General features: G+C 41.5%; 1 protein-coding gene across 3 annotated transcripts in view; it reads left to right on the top strand.

Moving 5' to 3' along the window:
* LOC119719140 (integrin alpha-6-like) overlaps positions 1 to 15541 on the top strand; it is a 57189-nt gene that overhangs the window by 25559 nt on the left and 16089 nt on the right. For 2 of the 3 annotated variants that reach the window (XM_038188462.1, XM_038188464.1), the window contains exons 14-22: positions 122 to 148; positions 3454 to 3536; positions 4842 to 4992; positions 6412 to 6498; positions 8027 to 8106; positions 10177 to 10260; positions 12674 to 12776; positions 13378 to 13548; positions 14982 to 15203. In XM_038188462.1, coding sequence (XP_038044390.1) covers positions 122 to 148; positions 3454 to 3536; positions 4842 to 4992; positions 6412 to 6498; positions 8027 to 8106; positions 10177 to 10260; positions 12674 to 12776; positions 13378 to 13548; positions 14982 to 15203 — 1008 coding nt within the window. The remainder of the gene's footprint in view (positions 1 to 121; positions 149 to 3453; positions 3537 to 4841; positions 4993 to 6411; positions 6499 to 8026; positions 8107 to 10176; positions 10261 to 12673; positions 12777 to 13377; positions 13549 to 14981; positions 15204 to 15541) is intronic. The other variant, XM_038188463.1, reaches the window with a different exon arrangement.

The following is a 15541-nucleotide window of genomic DNA, read 5'->3' as shown; positions in this document are numbered from 1 at the left end:
GGTGTTTTTCTGTTTGTGTTTGTCAAAGTCAATGTGTCCTCACTTTTGTTGTTGTTGTTGTTGTTGTTGATGTTGTGAGCCCTAACCTTTCCCTGCACTGTGCTTTACCTGCCCCTGACAGCAAGGATCTTCAGCCAGCCAGTTCCAGGTGATCACCATATGCCTCTGTAGCAGTCACTCAATAACACACTGCACCATTGCGATAACAACACATATTTGTACCTGGATGTAGAGACTAAATGATTAAGGGACTTACAAATATGGGAGCAGGACAAAATGCTAAATCCGAAGAAAAAAATGATGAACATATAAGCAAATCCAAATTTTGGTCTTATTTTGTGATTTGGTAATTTTTTGAGATAACAAAAATGAGAAAATCTTTCTCTGATGGTAAAAATATCGACAAAATAATTTTTGATTGCCATACCCAAGTTTATGTCCGGAAGGCCGGGTGGGGGGATGAAACTTGTCAAACAGAAAAGCATCACATTTTTTAACACCCATGCTACTTTAAAAGGGCCTGTTTTGAGGAACATGATAAAACTATGCGTGTGTTGCTGTGATATTCAGTACAAACTTCAGCACTGCACTTAAATCTGCACACTTAATAGTCTAACTGTCCTTCATGTACTACTTGTAATTCACACTATAATACTTAACACATAATACACTGTACATGTTACTAACTGTACTTGACTCAAAGGAGCTTCAGTTCTGAAAAATGTATCATTAGATGTCAGTTGAATACAGAAGTTAGTGCTTATGTAGTCAGTAGTGTAGACCTGATCCATTTCATAAAGTTTATTACATCATGAACATGTGTGTATATTGTAACAATCCTATACTATTAATTCATTCTTCATTTTAACAGGGTGCCCGTTCGGGAAAAAAAGTGATGTTACTTTGAGATTGAAAGCTGAACTTATAATAACAAAGACCAAGATGCATTTATGTAGTAATTTGTACATGTACAGTTGTAAGTTTGATCATACAATCACAAAAACCTGAGGGAGTTTACCCATTCCTTTTGGCCATGAGCCTGTCACGTGGTCGGTCTGAAGCCGCTGCTTAAACACCGGTCAGCGACGTTTTAATTGAAGACAGGTGTTAAACAGTGCAGGAGATCATTACCTTTGGCTCGGGCCATTATCAGCGGCCAGGCCCCTACCCGGTTTTAAACTGCATGTACTGCTGCACCTCACTATTATCTTCTTCTTTTTTCATAAATATGTAAGACAGTTTATCCATTCGTATTGGTCGAGAGCTTGTCACATGAGTGGTTTAAAACCGCTGATAAAAAGCGGCTGGTTTTAAACACTTAATTCCTACACCGCTGTGTTCTGCGCCACATCGCGCAGTAGGAACCAGCATTGGAAACGCTAGTACCTAAAATTTGCCTGTTTGAAACCATTGAGTTATTCCAAATACATTTTGGTTCGTTATCACTCTCAAACACCTGTCTGAATTAAGTGGCACTCACGATGTAAGAACGAAACTTAAGGATGCATCATGTACATGTATGAGACAACGTTGGTTGCAGCAGGTTTGACCAACTGGTTACCTAACAAATAATATTACATAACTCAAGTTCTTTCCATGCAAATGTTATGTCCAAACTATATGATAAAGATTGGATCGTCCCAACTATAGTTGGGACGGCGCAGTAGTTTGGGCATAACACAAAGAAACGGTTACTAATAAAACATTATTCCTTGGTTGACATAACTACAGTGTTTATATAATTCGAGGCTTCGCCTCGCCCGCTATAGACCATTATCATGTTGCAGCCATTTGATTTTTTTCCCATTCAGATCAATGTAACCAAAGCGAGGCTGGAAGGAAAAATAGTCTGGTTCCTTTTTGCACAAAACGTTATCATTCAGTACTGTTATTGGATACAGGGGACATGAGTAAAATGGTGGAAGCATGATAAAGGTCTATAGGAGGCGGCTTCGTTGCCTGTCGTCCGCTTCGCAGTCCAGCAACTCGTGAAAAACTCGTGAACACACACATACTATACACATACACCCTATCTACTTTACAGCAGTGATGAAAGCGTCATATAAAAACAATTGCCTAATATGTACTCAAACCCTACCACATTTGTTCTTAAAGCTATAGTCCATCATTTGCAGCCATCCGAAAAGTAACATCCGATAGTAAGGGAACTAAACTCCCTGTGAAATTATTCTCTCTGTGAAGCTGTCATTTTGAAGTAATCAGCGAAAGAAGGCCTTTCCAACGGTGCGTCTTAAGACGCACCGTAGGTAAATTTAAATTAGTAGTTCGTTTTGTTATTCGGCGAAGCGCGCGCAAGCATTGGCACGACGCACACATGCGCGCAGTTGCTATAATTCGTCGGATCAGTGCTCGACGTCGCGTATAGCTGCAATTCAAAACAATTCAAAACATGATTCAGTAACTTTTGATTTGAAACTGAGATCCTAGAATGCTGTTTTTCTCAGAATATACAGCTGAAGCTTTTCGCTGAAACTTCATCAGGTTAGTTGTTGAGTATCCTTCGTTAGGTTTTGAACACTTTTGTTGCTTCAAACGGACAAAATGCACAAATTACAAATGATGGACTATATCTTTAAATGTATGGACAACAGTAAATACATGTACAGGCATCATTCTGGCTAACCATTAAAATGTGTTTACCATCATATATCAGTCATAAAACTAACCTTACACCCAGTAGATTTCTTGCACATTCTATAATCCATGGGCCTGTTTCATGGCACCGGTAAGCACAGAAATATGCTAAGCGGTGAAAATACTTGCTTAGCATAAGCAGGATACCAGCCAAAATGACATGCAATGTACAGGGTGTATCAAAACATAGGTAATCCAATAATAATGGGTTAATATGTAAAGGTTACGAACTTGAGCACTGTGAAAGCGGCTACATCTTAAAGGGTAGTTCATTAGCTTTTCATTGATATCTTATTTGCATCTCGTCAGTCATGGATGACTGAGCACCATTGATTTCAAAACAAAGGCGCAAAAACCTCTGTTTCAAAGTTTACTGAATTAGTGGTGAGTTAAGCTGTCAGATGAATGCGCTGTCACTGTGGACAGTGCGTTAAAAGAGGTATGTTGGAGATGTTGGTGCATAAAAAGAGGGGTTTTTGGCCTGTGTGAAGTCATCAGTGACTGAAGAGGTGCAGTTAAGGTATCAATTGAAAGCTAATGAACTACCCTTTCAGATGGAACCTCTTTGACATTGTATAATTTCCTAACTTGTACATGTGAGCCTATTGTTTTTGGATTACCTTTTTTTTTTTCTACACCCTGTAGATTGCTTGAAAGTGGTTCGCAGCTGATTTTTGTTTCGCTTATACATTTGCTACATGTTGAGCAATACTTTCTGCTGGCCAGCTTTGTGAAATCAAGCCCAGTCCTCACGAAGAGATTCTGGTCTGAATTACATTCTTTCTTTTCTCCACCCAGCTTGATTTCACCAAGGCCTGTGCCCAAGACGACGGCAAATGCATCACTGATTTGGACTTGGACGCCTCTTTGAGACTCGATGGGTAAGCAATGTTGTAGTGGAGGTTCTTGTGATGGATCGCAAGTATATCACAAGTTCGGTCACAAGTTAATCACAAGTCCAGTCTCAAGTCACGAGGATGAATAATTTCAAACTCAGTCGTAAGTCCCACAACTCAGTCCTTTTACAAGTAACGGGGATGATCAATAACAAAGAAAACCTTTGTTACAGCTCATTTGAATGGCTTGTGTGTTGAATTGGGATTGGATGCCTTGTGGTTGACTTGTTATGACTTGTGATCAATCACAAGTACCTTGAGTCCTTGACTACAACACTGGATTAGCGGCTCAGTCTCTTTGTGGAGAGAGAAACTTACATGTAGATGGGAAATTTGATCCTTAATGCCGGTTCATACTTCATTTGAATGTGAATGTGAGGTGAATTTGACGTCATGAAACATTCGTTACGAAATTCACCAGAGTTGAAATGTGTTCAACTTTTGCAAATTCGAACAATGAACACGTGACATGACATCAAAAGTTTGACCTCGTGATCGGCTTTGGCACAGAGTATGAACTGGCCTTTAATCCTAACTTTCCAGAATGTGGGAACTGTGACCGTGATACTTGCTAGTGGCACAAAGTATGTACTCAAAAAAAAATACCGGTTGTCAGCCTAAATGTCACATGATATGGACAGTACATGTGCTCGCTGACCGCTCATAGGAACTCCGTGGGAGGGACACATTTGTATGCCCAATTAAGTTTATTCCGAATGTGCATAAACTGGTATGGTCTTTGCACCAGCATCAGGCATGTGGCAGCAACGTATTGGAGCCTTCCTCTTTGCATTGGAGAGATGATGACTAATAGACTGATTCATTAAGCCCCGCCCCATCATGGTTTTGACCAATCACAGTGATGATGAATGCCCGACGTGCGTGCACAAAGGTCAGGCATGCATGCACGGGTGTATACAGCCTATCTCAAAAAAAATGGTACAATCAGAAACAAAATTGGTTAAATATGAAATTTCAATATAAGTCATTCTTACTTGGCATAATATTAAAGAACAAAGACTGGGCTTTCCAATAGTGTTTGTTTGATCTTATTTGCTTTGGTCAATTCAGAGATATAATCAATTTAGTGCGATACACCAAAATCGATTTTGTGCCACTTTTATGCATGGGCAGAGTTGTTTCGAGCACTGTGCCATGCTGTCTTGAAGCTCACAAAAGATTGCAACTTGGCAAATTACATTGTGGCATTGGAGGGGCTCACATGCGCAGCGGGCGGCGTCTATTGTGAATGGGTTCCATTGAATCAATTTGCCTGTTTCTGTCGTGTAGGATGCCCCCTATACTGCGCGTGGGTGAGCACAAGGATCTCAAACTGGACGTGGTGCTGACGAACAGAGAAGAGCCGGCGTATGATGCCAAGCTAATCATCATCTTCCCTGACATACTCAGCTTCAATAAGATAGAGGACTCAGCCTCCCAGGTAAGTCATTCCCTTGTGGGTAAAACAAGAAGTGTTGATAAATCAACATTCATAAATACCTGAGGCAGTTTACCTATTCCTATTGGTCCAGAGCCCGTCAAGTGTGTGGTCTTAAACTGCCGTTTAACCCCCCTCAGTGTTTAAATGCCGATGGTTAAAACGAAACACTGTGTTCCGTATGATGTGCCGCAGTATGCGCCGCGCGCACTGGTTACAACTGGGTGTCTGAGAACCAGTGATATGAACATGAAGTAAAATAGTAGCATTTTATGATCATTGGAAGTTTGTCAGCCTTTCAACTTTTTATGGATTGGGACAGTGATGGTATTTATGAATGGGGATAATTGTGTTATGGTGCAATTATGAAAGTGATGTTTTAAACTAGTTAGGGGCCTGGTGGCCGAAAATAACCCTGGCCTTTTTGCTTGGGCCATTATTGGTGGCCAGGCCCTTCACCGGTTTTGAACCACACATTTATAACTGCTTCATCACACTATATCATCAGTTTATTTCATTCATTCATTTACTTATTTCATCAATGCCTTAAATCTAGGTGCATGCATCAGAAGGGATCTACCGATTAAATACAAATTTGATCACATGAAAATTGACATGTGGGCAGTTTTCTAGCCAGGGTGAAATTATAGCGTAGGGGCAATTTGGCCCGGGGACTAATGTGAGCGTGGAGTGCAAAGCCTTCACGGCGTGGGGTCCAGGGCCCGCTTAAGGGCTCCAGAAAATTTTGGATTCTAGATGCTCTGTGATGCAATCTGAGGCGAACGACAGAGGGCACTTTTTGACCACTTTCGAGAGCCCCGTGGATGGGACACACACACCGCGTGTGCGTACTGGTTCGCACGCATATAGTGGGAAGTGCGAATATTAAAGAGGTTGTGGAATGCTCGAAGACATTTCCGTCATTTTTCGGATATATGTAGCCTAAGGTGTGATGAAATAAAAACGACTATTGTTTCTGTCATGAAATGAGCACAAAGGGTACTTTTGAGAGCTATTTTTCAGGTCCTGTTTCGACCCGAACGTGCAATTTGTGAAAAGTCGTTGTTGCGGGCAGCAAACAAAACACAGTAAATCGTGACGTAATAAACAGGACTCGTTTATGCTACTCTGCATCGGGAGTCCTGTTTATTACGTCACGATTTACTGTGTTTTGTTTGCTGCCCGCAACGACGACTTTTACACAAATTGCACGTTCGGGTCGAAACAGGCATGACAGGACTTGAAAAACAGCTCTCAAAAGTACCTTTTGTACTCATTTTATGACAGAAACAATAATCGTTTTTATTTCATCACACCTTAGGCTACATATACCCGAAAAATGACGGAAATGTCTTCGAGCATTCCACAACCTCTTTAAAGTAGCTGTGTACATTACCTGTTTGATTTGCTTTCTCTCTGCAGCGTATTCGCTACGGATGCAAGCCTCTGGAGAACAACGACACAGTGATTAAGTGTGAGCTGGGCAACCCCTACCCAGAACTGCACACGGTAAGCGGGATGTTTGCTGCCCTCAAGAGTTGACAGAGTGTCAGAGTTGTGATCTCAAATTCTGAGGATATGGCCCCTGAATCTGAATAAGCAGGTTTCAGATCGTTTGTGTTGGTGTCACTTTGTGACTTAAGGAATGTTAGACAAGTCGACCGTTGAGACAACTCGACTCGGGACAAATCGACCGTTGAGACAACTCGACCGTTGAGACAACTCGACCGTTGAGATAACTCGATCGTTGAAACAACTCGACTCTGGACAACTCGACCGTTGAGACAAGTCGACTTAATGGAAATGTATACACGTGGAGCGGAAAAAGTTGCATAAATCTGTGGCAGGACCGGTGTCACATGAAAATCCGACTCCTATGAAAATCGGACCCCTATTTCCCTATTATTGGTTGATCCCTCGCACGTGAAAGGTCACTCTCCCGAAACGATCCTAAAAATAGCATAGTATCGTACTCACGCGTGTGCAGTACTACCAATGAGTCTACATTTCATGGAGTCGGATATTCACGCTACACCTGTCCCGGCCCGCGCGGTACGCGGGCACACGTCGATGCACAGTGAGCGCTCCGGTGGCCGTCGCGTCGGCCCAGCGCAGCGACCATGGGCGTTGCGAGGGGGGGGCAAGGGGGGGCACTTGCCCCCCCCCCCTGGAAAAGCAAAAAAAAAAAAAAAAAAAAAAAGGGAAGAAAAAAAAAAGAAAAGCAAAAAAAAGAAAAAGAGGCGCGAAGACAAAGTGGTGTAAATTTAATGAGTTGGGGGGGGGGGCAAAATGTCCCTGCCCCCCTCTAAAACTGATAAATCGAGATTGTGTTGAGAAATACAAGCATTTTTTGGCAAAAAATTTTTTTGCCCCCCTCTAGAAAAAATCCTGGCGACGCCCATGGCAGCGACACTGATATCTATTGCCCAATGTACCTCTTAGTTTACAAGGTATTTGAACCCCAGTTTTCAATTACATTTGTACTTAGTTTGAATGGGATAGCACCATCATTTTCCTAAACTAAAGCAGCTAAACCTATCATCTCGCCCAGCGGCAACCCCAGCCGTATATCAACCCGGCCCGAACAAAAAGTCCCCGGTACTATCCACAAAACATGCGAGTCGACTTGTCTCAACGGTCGACTTGTCTTTCCATTTATCGCACATACAGTCGAGTTGTCTCAACGGTCGAGTTGTCTCAACGGTCGACTTGTCCCGAGTCGAGTTGTCTCAACGGTCTACTTGTCTGACCCCCTGAGTTAAGATGGTGAGGCCTCCCTTAAATGTAGCCCCTGAATCTGAATATGCACATTCCAAACATGTTTATAATTCTCAATTTGTGATGCTAAACACTAGTGTCGCACTGTTTGAAGGTTACTACATCACTGGCATGATATTCTTGAGGTTTTGGGCTTAAATCCTTTGGTTCTCAAACATCGGTCTCTTTTCCTTGCTCAATTGAAGTACATATAGTCTTCTTAATTTCTTGAAATCTCTAAGGTTGATAGTGACATGAACCATATTTATATGTTGTACAGGAGCGGTTTACCATCAAGTTTGATGCTAGCGATGTACCATCAGATGCTGATAACTTCACTATCACAATGGAAGCAACATCGTAAGTATATTCCCTTTTGACATTCAAAACTCATGAAAAAAGTGGTAAGTCATACTCAGAGGATTTGAGTGACTACATTTGAGTGACTTAATGGGTTTGACATGGACTCAGACATATTTTTTATTTTTTATTTTATTTTTTTATTTTATTACCTTCATTGCACAAATACATTAGAAATGACATGTGGTGCAAAAGGGAAACCCCGAACAGGCACAAAGGCCCACTAAATGGGGAACCTTGTTCACACATCAAAACCGAAAAACAGGGGACAAGCACAACAACAAGCAAACAACCGAAGAAAACAAAGAAATACTGTTCAAAGAAAAAAATCACAAAAAGAAGAAGGAAAAACTACAATAAAAAACGGCCACAAATTATTGCACTAGCATAATAAAAAATATACGGGTGAACTCTACCCAAATTACACATCACTGGCTAGTGAGTAGTGGTCAAGTAGGCCTGACTTAAAAAAAGAAAAAACTTGTGAATTTCTTAGGTTACATGGAATTTCGTTCCAGGAGTTGTATATGCGGTTAAAAAAAGTTTGCCTAAAAATGCCAGTTTTACATTTGATGGGAATAAGAGTGGGAGAATCGGAGGATCTCAGATTATGGAAATCAGTGTTGAGCTGTCATCATAAAATGAGCTTAAAGTCAGAATATATTTATTTATTTATCTGGATTCTGCTGAACAAGAGCTCAGAACAAGTACTCCGTGCACAAGTACCCCATCAACAGCCAGAAAAGGAGAGTTGGGGGTGACTTAGACTGGTTCCCGATCCATCCACTGCATATTTCGAATGTATCCAAAGTTATTGGAAGCAGGGATTAGTCTCGGAGACCATGGCAAGTTGAATTCAAACGTATTCGCGCGCCGACGACGCCTGACGCTCACCCAATGACGCGGTAGCTATAACTTTTGCACATTCAGGAAGTCGTGCGTACTTCACACGCGAACCAGTAGGCCTACAGTACCAGTACACGCACGCTTTGTGTCCTGTCCCCGGAGCTCTCAAAAGAGGTAAAAACACGCCCTCTTTGTTGGCGCACGGAGCCCATACAACATTTAGGGGTACTGACTTCAGTAACGGAAATATAGACCACCAATTTACTTGAAGTTGTAAAACTGATTCTTGAGAAAATGGCATTGAAAATCCTGCACTTGTGTTACAGTGAATGAATAGTCAACGACTAAAACAGGATGAAAAAGGTTTAAAGATGTTTGACAGAACAAAAGAAAAAAAGTGGAGAAAATTAGCACAGGACTTACAGATAAAGGTTCACCAGAAAGTAAAAACTTGACTACCCCTTCAAATTTTGGCTTTTCCTAACTGTACTGCAAAATGGTGATTTCCAACTTAAAGCTCATTTCGTGAAGACATGTCACATATGTTGCTGCCTCTGATTGAATGCACAATGTACAATCTTAAAGGTACAATTCATCATTTGCAGCTATCTAAAAAGTTTCTGACGTAATTATTGTTGAACATCATACTTGGTTAAAAGATTGTAATGGGACTAAACTCCCTGTGAAATTATTCTTTCTGGAAAGCTGTCATTTTGAAGAAATCAATGAAAGAAGACTTTTCCAACGATGCGTTTAGAAACGCATCGTTGAAAATTTCCGTAAGTAGTTCATTTTTATTATTCGGCGAAGCGCAATCAAGCTTTGACACAACGCACACGCACTCCCGGCTGCTATAATTCGTCGGATCAGTGGGCGACATCGTGTAGCTGCAATCTGCTCAGTGAGAACGTTGCTCGGACGCTGAATTCAGGCCCAATTCAAAACACGACTCAGCAACTTTTGATTTGAAACCAAGATCCTATAATATTGTTTTCTCGAAAAATACAGCATTCACTGAGCTGAAACTTCATCAGGTTAGTTGTTCAGCACCCTTGTTATAATTTTGAGCACTTTTGTTTCTTCAAACAAACATAATGCACAAATTACAAATGATGGACGCTACCTTTAAAATGAATTACTTTAACTATGTTGCATGCCAATGAGAATCTCAATTTTACCAGCATACAACCTTATTTCATGTCATTTTTTTCTTCAAATTTTTAGGACAAACGAAGACAGTCACCCAGAGGACAACAACGCCACCCTCTTTGCTGAGGTGGAGAGTATTACAGACATCGAGATCCTAGGGTCAGTTTCATGTCGGTGACCCGGTGTCACGGTCTCACTTCTCCGACGTGCTAGCTTCTCCGGGTTGATTCGGCGGATAATTGAGCACGTTACAGTGCACGTTACATGAGCACGATTCATGCTCATGTGTCCGCTGTGCTTACTTTTCCTCGGGCTGTTTTCTGAAGTCTACCAAGCCCATTAATAACACAGTGAGGGATACCCAAGAATGTGTTATGTAACACTTCTGTGGGTCAAGTCATTCCATGGTCTTGCAAGCATTCTGATTTGTGTTCCCAGCGTCATGCATGTGTGTGTTCATGGAGGAATAATTAAGAACGAACTCCTTGGTCCGTGTTCCTTGCTCGTTCGTGGTCCATTTTGTCCTTATTTTTGCAACCACGGCTTAAAATAAATGTGCATTTCAAGTCTTTAATATTGGGAGTTAATAGTGCGCGCCACGAAAATTCTATGCATACAAATATCTTACGTACACAAGTACAGCCCCGAAGAACTCAGCACACTAATACAGTGACGAAAATGTACACTACTGCGCAATTTTGTGCATGCGTGTTGAAGCAAAATTTCCCTAGCACGCCGGAGAAGTGAGACCGTGACACCGGGCCGGATCTCATGGTGCTGTCTCAAATCATATCCAGGACGAGTTTCGGACAAGTTGTGGGTAGAATCGTTCACTTTGTCTGGGAGAAACTCTGCATTTGTTCCGGGGAAATTTTCATTAGCAACTGCTTAACTCACCAACACCAATAACTTTATTGCCTGAATATTTTGGGAAATTTGTCCAGGAAACTTGTACCCGACACGATGTCTGCAACTTGTCCGGAACTCTTCCCAAATATGAATTGAGACGGGCCCTTAGAAGAATTGGGTACTGAGCATAAATCAGCATTCACAAGCTATAGCATTTTTCTGATTCCAGTATTATACAAAAATTGAGAGGTCTCGGAAAGATGGAAAACCTCTGTGTTATTTTAATCGTACAAGTTACGTGGTTTTATTGTTTTGACAAATGCTACATTTCGGTTGACAGTCACCTCACACACATGATGTGAGAGCTTCTGTGAGGAATATTAGCCCTAATTGTCTCTTAAAGCTACAGTCTATCATTTGCAGCTATCCAAAAAGTGACTGACGTAATTAGTGTTGAAAAACATACTTGGTTAAAAGATAGCAAGGAGACTAAACTCCTTGTGACATTATTCTTTCTGGCATGCTGTCATTTTGAAGAAATCAACAAAAGAAGGCCTTTCCAACAGTGCTTCTTAAGACGCACTGTAGGAAATTCAAATTAGTAGTTTGTTTTGTTATTCGGCGAAGCGCACGCAAGCATTGGCAGGATGCACACGCGCGGGCAGTTGCTTTAATTCGTTGGATCAGTGCGCGACATCGCATAGCTGCATTTGGCTCAGTGAGAACATGTCTCGAACGCTGAATTCAGGCCCAATTCAAATCATGATTCAGCAACTTTTGATTCGAAATCAAGATCCTAGAATGCTGTTTTTCTCCGAATATACAGCTGAAGCTGAGCTGAAACATCATCAGGTTAGTTGTTCAGCACCCTTCTTCAGATTTTGAGTACGTTTGTTGCTTCAAACGAACAAAATGCACAAATTACAAATGATGGACTGTACCTTTAATAATAATAATCATGTGGTGCTTATGTAGCGCTTTATATCATTGAAGGTCTCAAAGTGCTTCACGGCATTACCCCTGTTCATCAGGCCATGAGACCAGTTTCTGCAGCAGCTCGAGATCAGCACATTCTGGTCTCTACCCATTTATACTCCTGGGTGGAGATGAGCAACAATAGTAAAGTGTCTTGCCCAAGAACACATGTACCATGTGGTCCCCCCCCCCCCAGGGTTCAAACCTATGTACCATGGCACATGAGTCAAACACCCCTACCATTGGACCATGACGCACTGGTATCTTTCAAATAATAACTAGTCAGTAAAACACTGATACCCAGGTACCCATAGAAGAAACCAAACCCCAAAATTCAAATCCCGGAAATTGTCTGAAGGGCTTAATAGCTTTAAAGTGTAAACTGCAACTTTCTTGAGTGTCATCTGTCACGTGTTAAAATGCTCATAAACGAGAAATCTGTTTTGGTTTTCCATGTAGCCTGATTTTCATTTTGAAAATACCCACAAATGCCATTCAAAACTTTTCTTTTTCATTGTCTGAGAAGTTACTTTTTGAGAAGTTACTATTTTGTAAAGTTGGTTACGGGTTCCCGATCCCGTAATCGGGTACCCGGTTCCGATGCTACCCTATATTCGATCAAATCCAAGAATGATTAATCAAATTCTAAATTATTTTTAAAAAAATGAACAGCACTAGTTACCGACCATTTCGAGTGTATTTCAGATGCAGTCCTGTAAACATTTCCTTTGATTTTTTTTGGGTTCAGTGAAACCAACGCAGTGCAGTACAGGTTTGGCGGTGACATTCGTGGGGAGAGTGCCATGGAGTTCACTGACGAGATTGGTGATGAGGTGATCCACACGTGGTCGGTGAGTATAACGATTCCAGAAACTCCATGTCCAATTCTCAAAATTCTAATTCCTGAAACTCTGGGCATATTTGGAACCCTGTTCCCGAGTAACCCACAAACAGTGTTTTCGGGTTGTCGATTACGAACACCCAAGTGCCTGTTGAGTGCAGCTGACCATGCATACAAGATAGCAGCTGCCTTATAAAAACCCCAAATGAAAAGAAGGGAAAACCAATTATTGTTCAAAAATAATTAAAATCACGCAACAGCTATTAAATATTGGCACAGAAAGCCCACTCTGTGCTCCTGCACAATTTTATTTGTTTTTCATTACCGAATGACTGTTTATAATTTTTACACAAAAATATTAACGCAAGTTGTATTCCTGACATTCTTTGTTCTTGACGTTCTTCATCTACGTGTACTCCCCAATAAGTGGGGACTGAAAATCCTGTTCGTGAACACCGTTTGCATGTTGGTTTTCGTCGTTCGAAATCCCATTCTTGTGTTCATTCAACACAAGAATGGGGTTAAAATACGCCCTCCATGTCCTGAAACGCTACATCCTGAAGTTCTGAATCTAATACCATTGACTTATTTCTCTGTGACCTTTGACACAGGTCTTCAACAAAGGTCCAGGCATTGTGCCAGAGTCGGTGTTGACCATCAGCTTCCCTTACGAGGTGGCCAATGGCAAGTGGTTGTTGTACATGACCCACAAGCCCGTGGTCAGCAACGACAGAGGGCGTTGTGAGATTGACCCCATCTACATCAACGAGCTGAAGATCCAGGTCAGTGGGTTTTAACCCTAACTCCCTAGGCCTTTTTGCAAGGATGTAGCCTCAATCCTGCAAAATCCTCCTGTTGGCCTCATGGAAAAATAGCATTTAGCCTCAATCCTGCAAATTCCTCCATTATTTCTTGAATATGGTCCTTGGAGGGGTGACCACTGCCTGAATCCTGCAAAAACCTGCGGCAGTGACTTTCAATATGTTGAGGCTTGGCCAGTGACATCCTGCAGCAGTAGGGAGGATTTCAAACATAATCCAGGCCTATATTTATGCATGGCTGAGCAAAAACAACACAAGGCCCAGCCCAAGACCTTGACAAAGTGCATCCTACGAAATCAGTAACGCACTTTTGCCATGTAACCTCAATCCTCAAAATTCCTCCACTTTGGCAAACAGGATTTTGAAGGATTCAGGGCGGTTAGGGTTAATTATAGTGGCGTCTCCAAACGTAGCACACTTTGACGTTTCCCCAACTTTCCTCATGCAGTGTTGCCAAACACCTTTGCTGAAAAGCTTGAAATTCATTCAGATAAATACTGGAACTATTACTTTAATAATGCTTGCTGTTGAACTCTTGTAAACAATTTTAATGTCATAAAATTAAGTCTGATGGTGTCAAAACCGGCCGAGTATTCCCTAACGTGACACACTTGAACAAATCTCGGAAATTCCCAAGTAAACATTTAAGAATTATCTGTAAAATTTCTCTCTTAACTTTGGAGCGGGTAGATAAACACAATGTTTGTGAATGGGAATGTTTTGAGCTTGACGAAATTTCTCTTACTGTGACATTTGAGGTAAAACTTTTGCTCTAGCATGACATCAGAAGCAAAAAATCAAAGTGCGTAACGTTAGGGGCCATGCAACGTTAGGGGACATCAACAAAATTGCTTTGGTCTATTGATTGTGTATCGAATTGAATAGGATATGACAATTATTATTCGTAATTAGTGTTTGTACAGGGTAGTGCAAAAAGAAGGAAACCCACCTTTGACAGGAATTTTAACCTACCTAGTTGAGTTATTGACTGGTAGACGTCTTTAATAGTCCATTTTACTTTCAGCAAATTTGAATCCTCGATCACGATTGGTCGATCCATGGCGACCAAAGTTTGGTATTTTTCCCATGCTGTAGGGTCTGTATTGCACGGCATGTATCTTTCATGCTTTTTCTAAGATGTGCTTCTATTGTAAGATGGGCTGAAACGTGACCACAATGTTTCTTGTTTACTGTGCGTTAAAGTTTGCTCAAGTTTGATTTTTTTACAGGACTAGCATGACTTTGACCAAATCTAATGCAGGGATTGAATCTCAGAACTTAAATTCCAAAGACACATTGTGTGCGCCTTGTCCCAGCAAAAGAGTTTGGCCTCTGTGACTTGTCACTTAGTTTATCATGTTGTGCTTCTCCCCACCCCCCCCCCCCCCCCCCAGGAGCGACCGAAGGGGCCATCTTACGAATCGCTCTCCACTGCTGCCCCAGCAAATGCAGAGGAACCACCGTCTAGTGCTGTAGTACCATCCACAGAAGCATCTGCCACAACCGGTGGGGGACGGAGGAAGAGACGGGCTGTAGAGGGTGGGGAACAGGTCGTCAGGCCTGAGAGAAGCAATGGAGGACAGGCACAGCCCCTGACTGAACAGAACGTCAGACTGGTAAAGAAAAACCTGACTTTGCATTTTTTTGTTTTGGTACCCCTCAATTTTAAAGTTGTTTTTCCTGTGCACTTCAACAAATTGAGTTATTTCTCCAAACGAATTTCAACTACTATGTTTATTTTGACGAAAAAGTAGTTTTTTCGTTTGCAAATTTAAGTATCAGCAACTTTCTGGAAAAAAGGTTTTACTTGAGGTTGCTTTTGTGCCTCTAACACACAAAAAGATCCTTTGAATTATTGTCAGGAAGCAACTGATTCAAAATTGTATTTATTCCATAATTAAGTAGATTTATCTCATGTTTTCTTGCTGATGAAACTATAAAATAGCTCAGTGAG

Source organism: Patiria miniata, unplaced genomic scaffold, assembly GCF_015706575.1.
Source record: "Patiria miniata isolate m_02_andy unplaced genomic scaffold, ASM1570657v1 HiC_scaffold_8, whole genome shotgun sequence".
Lineage (NCBI taxonomy): Eukaryota > Metazoa > Echinodermata > Asteroidea > Valvatida > Asterinidae > Patiria > Patiria miniata.
This window is presented reverse-complemented; position numbering and strand designations above follow the sequence as displayed.